Source organism: Rhea americana, unplaced genomic scaffold (genome assembly GCF_003343005.1).
Source record: "Rhea americana isolate MKP2758 unplaced genomic scaffold, rheAme1 scaffold_1, whole genome shotgun sequence".
NCBI lineage: Eukaryota > Metazoa > Chordata > Aves > Rheiformes > Rheidae > Rhea > Rhea americana.
In genome coordinates this window covers 16,789,003-16,794,934 of record NW_028185038.1, presented here as the reverse complement: position 1 = coordinate 16,794,934, position 5,932 = coordinate 16,789,003, and the positions used below count along the sequence as shown (strand labels likewise).

Sequence of the window (5,932 nt, the reverse complement as noted above, 5' to 3'; positions counted from 1 at the left end):
GGAGGAGAAGCTGCTCCAGCGGTGCAGGGTGTAGCCCAGCACTCGGCTCTCGCCGCCCGCCGCCGCCGCCGGCCCTGCCGCCGCCATCTTGTTGTCAGCAGCGCCCGCCGCGGCGCCCGGCAGCGACCGCGAGCGCGGGGCGGGGCCAACGCCCTTAAAGGGGCCGCGCCGCCGCGGGGGGGGGAAGAGGTGGGGACCACCGGGAGCGCGGGTGGGTCTCAGCGCGGCCGGGCCGTGGGGGCCGAATGGAGGGCAGCAGGTCACGGGTGGGGGGGTCTCTGCAGGGGGCCGCGCCATGGGGCACAGTGCGGGCTGTGGGTCTCCAGTAGGGTACATAGGCCATGGGGGCCATGCCGTGGGGCAGAATGGGTACTGTGGGTCACTAGTGGGTGCATGAGCCGTGGGGGCCAYGCCATGGGGCAGTGCAGGTACCATAGATCACCAGTGGGTGCGTGGGTCACTAGTGGCATGTAAGGGCCATGGGGTCCCTGTGGGGGCCATGCTGTGGGTCACCGGTAGGTGTGTGGGCTGTGGGGTTCCGTGGGAGACAGGCCGTGGGTCATCAGTGGGTGCATGGGCCATGGGGTCCTCATGGGGGCTATGCTGTGGGTCACCAGTGGGGCACATGGGCTATGAGGGTCACATTGTGGGTCTCTAGTGGGGTGCCAGTGCTGTGGAGTCTCCATGAGGGCCATGCTGTGGGTCACCAGAGGCACATAAGGGCTATGGGGTCTCCACGAGGGCCACGCTTGGGGTACCAGTGGGTGCATGGGCTGTGGGGTCCCCATGGGAGTCACATCTTGGGTCACCAGTGGGTGCGTAGGCCATGAGGTGCCTGTGGGGGTGACACCATGGGTCTCCAGTGGGTCACATGGGCTGTGGAGTCCCTATAGTGGCCACACCATGGGTCACCAGTAGACGCATGGGCTGTGGGGTCCCTGTGGGGGTGGTGCCATGCGTCAGCAGTGGGCACRCGGGCTGTGGGGTCCTTGTGGGGGCCACGCCATGGGTCACCAGTGGGCACGTGGGCGATGGGGTCACTGTCGGGGCCATGCCATGGGTCACCTGTGGGGCACATGGGCCGTGGGCCCTCATGGGGCCCACRCTGTGCATCACCAGTGGGTGCATGGGCCATGGGGTGCCCATGGGGGCCACATCGTGGGTCACCAGTGGGGTGTGCGGGGTMCCCGTGGGGGCCACGCCGCGAGTCTCCACCACTTCGCTGCGGCCACCAATTAACCCGACTGACTCTAAGCGTAGCAGGGGCGTTGGGGGGCGATTTTCACGCCGATTCCTGGCGACCCGGCGCCGGGAGTAAAACCCTAGAATAATACTTTGGAGCGGGATAATCCCTCAGCCCTTACATGTCGCCTGTTTTCATCCCCCAGGCAAAGCGCCGCTGCACGGACCTAACTGGGACCTAACTGGGAGCTAACTGGGACCTGACAGCGCCTTTTCCRCCCCAGAATAACCGCGAGTTGTAAGCCGGCCCGTGGGGCCGGAGCCGCTGGCGTGCAGCGCGGAGAGGGGGCGAATGACACCGGAGCAGGATTTCACGGCGACGGGTATCGCGAGGCGTCGCAGTCGTTCGGCCCCGCTCGGTTTTGTTAGCGAAATATTTGACCGCGTGTTTTTGTACTTCAGAAGGAGTGCYGAAAGGAAAAGACTTGTTTTGACACTTATTACGCTGTGTTGAAACGCTGGATTTTTTTTTTCCTTAGATGGATTAAGGCACTTAAATATAAACGGGAGTAAATAGATAAAAAGCAAAGAATAAATCAAAATCTAAAACTGATTTAAAGAAGCCTGTCTTTCAGGTCGCATGACACGAACAACCTCGGAGCGTCCCAAACGGTTGCACCGAGCAAACCGGCAGCAAATCTGCCTCCTTTTTTTTTTCTTTTTTCTTTTTTGCCCCCTTTTTATTCGTTGGCACGCTGTCGTTTCTGCCCGGCGGCCGATGGATCGCTGCGTGGATTTACCGGAGTYGCGTGGTTCGCTGGCCGTCCCCTAGGCAAGCAATCGGAAATGGAGCGTCGGGGGCTAGAATTAGCCAGAAGAGGGTTTTTCCTTGTTTTTTTTTTTTTTCCCCCCTTACTCTRTGCCGCACGGAGGGATGGCCGGAAAGGCAGGACCGCGGGAAGAACCAGCGCCCGTTTCCCAYGCCTCCTGCGTCCTCTTATTTGATAACTCGCAGAGCCGTCCTGGCTGGAAAAGCGGGTGTTTTTAGACAGGCATCTCCAGGAGGGGGTATTACAGTCTTTTTCTGCTTTCTTAATTATTTTTTAATATATATTTTTTAAGGGACCTGTAGGAGGGAGATGGTTTCACCTACAACAAGGTTAACGTGGACTGGGAAGGTTTGGGACGTCGCCGCGACGCCTCTGGGCTGCTCGGGGCCGGAGAGGCGATATTTCAAGGCCAGGGAAAGATTAAAAAAAAAAAAAGGCGAACAAACAGATGTGGGTTGGAAATGACAGATTGGAGAGTTATTATCAGGCAGGACAGAGAGATGCCTGACTAGATTAAATTAACATGAGGATTTATTTATTTATTTGTTTATTTTTTCCCGACCCCTTTATTTGAGGAGGGAGAGTTGGCACGCCGCAACGAAACCTGGCTGCCGGTGAAAAACTCGCTCGGCGGCTGCAAAGGCTGAGCGTCGGCCCCGTTTTCTGCCTGAGGGCTTGCTTTTTTTTGCTTTTTTTTTTCTTTTTCCCCCCCACCTACCACAGGAGTAATAGTTTGCTAAGGATCTCGCTAGTAATGCATTACCCACCCCAGAATAAGAGGYGCTGCATCAGAGCCGGGAGCCGAGAGCACCTCTCGTCGATGCCAAAATCCAGCCTGCGCGTGAAATTTGAGGAATTGGGAGCAAACAGCAGGCAAAGGTCTCACGGCTCGATGCGAGGGGAAAATGCCCCCGGGATCCCGTCGCTGCTCCCGTCGAGACCCAGGCAGACACAGCAACGCTGTCCCTGAACCGGCTTATTTTCATCACGCTTTTGACGACAGGGATCAAATGGCAGTGAAATCTGCAGCTGGGACACGTCCGGATCATCTTTACTGCCCCGCAGCGCAGGATTGCGGCGGGGGAAGCAAAGCGGCCCCGAACTGTGCTGCCAGACCCATCCTCCTGTTTTTKGGGGTTCAGTGTGCCCCACTGAGCTCGTCACATCCTGCCCTTGGCTGCTGCCGGCAGGGTTGTAAGAGGAGGTCGGGAAACGCCGCTGCTCAGACCTGCTCTCCTAGTCCATAGTTGTGTTGTGCCAAGGCAACGCMGCATCCGCAGGACTTAAGGGGTCCAGTGACACCGCCGCTGCCTCGTGCCACCTCCAGCCATGGCTTGACCRTGTGGCTTTGGAGAATCACAGAGCGGTGAGGTTGGAAGGGTCCTCTGGAGATCCTCTAGTCCATGAAGCTCATGAGAAACCCCAAGGAGGGCAGTTGTGCAGCAGCCAGCATGCAGAGGAGAGGAAGCTCTGGATGGGAAGCAAGAGCTCTTCTRGCAGCACAAACGGGTCCCTGGGGCATCAGGGAGGATGAGAAGGTGGCTGGACGGCACCCTGGATGGTAGCTGGYGCTGCTGGGAGAGGCCAGGGCGACCCCATGAGACGTGTCTCATGCGGCTCTGCCAGGACGCCGGGCGCACACAGGTGCCAACATGTAAATTTTGCTTGTCTCGCGACTTGGCCGTGGGCAGCTGGGGGATATTTCAAGCCCACGTAGGCAGTCGGGGTCAGGGACGCAACAAGCACGTGGTTCAGAATGGAAACAAGTTGCGTGGAAGAGCTGGGTGACCGCCAAAAAAAGCAGAAAGCAACTCAAACAGTAATGTGGCATGCAGCCGTAGCAGCGAGACCATGGGCCAGCCGGATCTCACGTTATGGTCCCGAGCGGATCAGCTGTTGGAAAAGAGACCACTGAAGACACACCGGAGGAAACGGCACTGGCAGCACAGGCCACCGCGTGTTTCCTTCCAGAGCAGGATGGAGCCAAGGACATTAGGCAGAGCTGCAACGTTTGGGGGCCCTCTGCAACCTCAGGGTGTTGTTCTAACCTGGTCCCAGGGGGCTGTGAGTCACGGTGGATGGGATAAACCCTCCTGCTTGCCATGCACAGCACCTGGGAGACATCTTCCAGAGCCAAACACTTGTTGCCTTCCACAGCAGTTTCAGAGAAAAACACCTCTAATCCATGAGCAAAGCCAGAGCAGGACCAGGGGCAATTCCAAAAAAAACTCCCCAGACCCACGTCACTAACCGTCTTGTTTCTCATCTTGGCGACACCACAGAAAAAAGCTGAAACGCGATTGAGAGACCCATTTGCTGTGAGACCTTAACGTATTCCCACACTGGGAAGAATTGAGAACAAGCCTCAAAGACAAGTTACTTCGTCTTGCCCTTGCCCGTTTGGAGAGAAGGGGTTGCCTGTACCTTACAACACTGTGAAATAAAACCTCTTTCAAAACAATAAAACATTTCTTAGCTGGGCCCTGATCCGAGCATCTCCTCYTTGGCAAGGCGCGTTAATACGTGCCTGAGTCCCCTTCACCGCCTCTTACGGCGTCGGCCCCTCGGTCAAAGGACTACGTCGGTGAAAGAGCTCCCTGGCAATTCAGAGGACAAAATACAGAAAAAATTCACGTTCACATTGACATAAGTCTTTGCACAAAAGCCAGCTTTAAAAAGCTTCCTTTACAAAGCATAAGCACAYTTTTTTTWAAAAAAAAAATYAAGGTCAGTAACTCAGCTTCATTCACAAGTCTCCAGCTGCAAAATGGCATGTCCCAGACAAGGCAAGAAAGCGTGTCTGAGTCAGAAAATGCCATTTAAGGCATTCGAGGGGCCCTGAGCCACRTGGAGAAAAGAGGAGCCACTTGGTRCCCTGGAGCGATGGGCCCCYGTCCGGACCGAAACGGGGTGCCCGAGGGCGGGAGAAGCTCCCGAGATGGGAGCAGCGCAAGTGGAGGGCTCCCAGGAAGCTCACTAGATGTTCCCAGCTGTATCGCTGGCTAAAAATACTTGCTCSTCCCTTCCGGCTGGCAGGTGCTTTGCGCGCGCAGCAGCCCAGCGCCGCGCCGCTTTTCCCCTTTCTCCCGCGAGGAGCGGGCGCGTTGTCATTATTTCTCCAAGTCACCCCAAGAGGATGCTCCGTCCCGCGTTTCGGATGCAAAATGTGCCTCGGAATTCAGTAGTTGCTATAGTGCTGTAATTACACGCTTTGTCTGTTAACATGTAAGCAGGAGTACTTAGTCACAGCGGCTGGAGATCGTATTATTGGGTTTGGACTCCTTCTGCCACTTTATTTTAAAGACTTTTCTATTAAACACCACTTTTTTGCATTAAAATTCATTTGTTTCAGCGTTTTCTCTCTCCAAAGGTAGCCTGAGCCTGTGGTTTCGCCGGAGAGTAGATCCCTGGATCAGCGGGAGGAAGGGGGAGGCTTGCAGCCTGGCGCGCGAGCCGTCGGAGTCGCAGGGCTCTGGCCGTGGGTGCTCCAAGGTGCCCRTCAAGGTCAGCAAAAACGACGTCGGAAGAGTATTTCCCGGGATCCAGGAGCTCTTGAACGCAAATCCTGGCAGCGTTGCTCTCTACGATTTGGAAAGCACTCAGCCCCCTGCTTGGGGTGTCCCCGGTGCCACTGCCTTGCCGGGCCGTGTGGGAGGAAGACTCCTTGCGTGCTGTCCCTTGGGGATGTCACAGCCCACCAGTCCATGGGATGAGCCTCAGGCGAAGATGAATCGCCCTCCCGAGATCTCCTGATCATCTTTTGCCATCTCTGGAAGACCTTCAGCTGCGAGGTGGACAGCTGAGGACAGGTAAGACCTCCCTCGCTCCTCGTTGCTCCCTTGGACAACCCAGAGGCTGCCGTAGACCTGAGACTGACCTCTCCCTTATGAACCTCCTTCTCCGCTTGGGTTTCCCCATCT

The 5,932-nt window shown here is 56.7% G+C and overlaps 1 protein-coding gene across 1 annotated transcript in view; it reads right to left on the bottom strand.

The window, feature by feature from the left end:
- The window catches only part of MKLN1 (muskelin 1), a 98,614-nt gene extending 98,502 nt beyond the window's left edge, over positions 1 to 112 (bottom strand). Inside the window, exon 1 of the mRNA XM_085299705.1 lies at positions 1 to 112. This exon is cut by the window's left edge and continues 10 nt beyond it. Coding sequence (XP_085155831.1) covers positions 1 to 87 — 87 coding nt within the window. The 5' untranslated portion in view covers positions 88 to 112.
- Between the last annotated feature and the right edge of the window lie 5,820 nt (positions 113 to 5,932).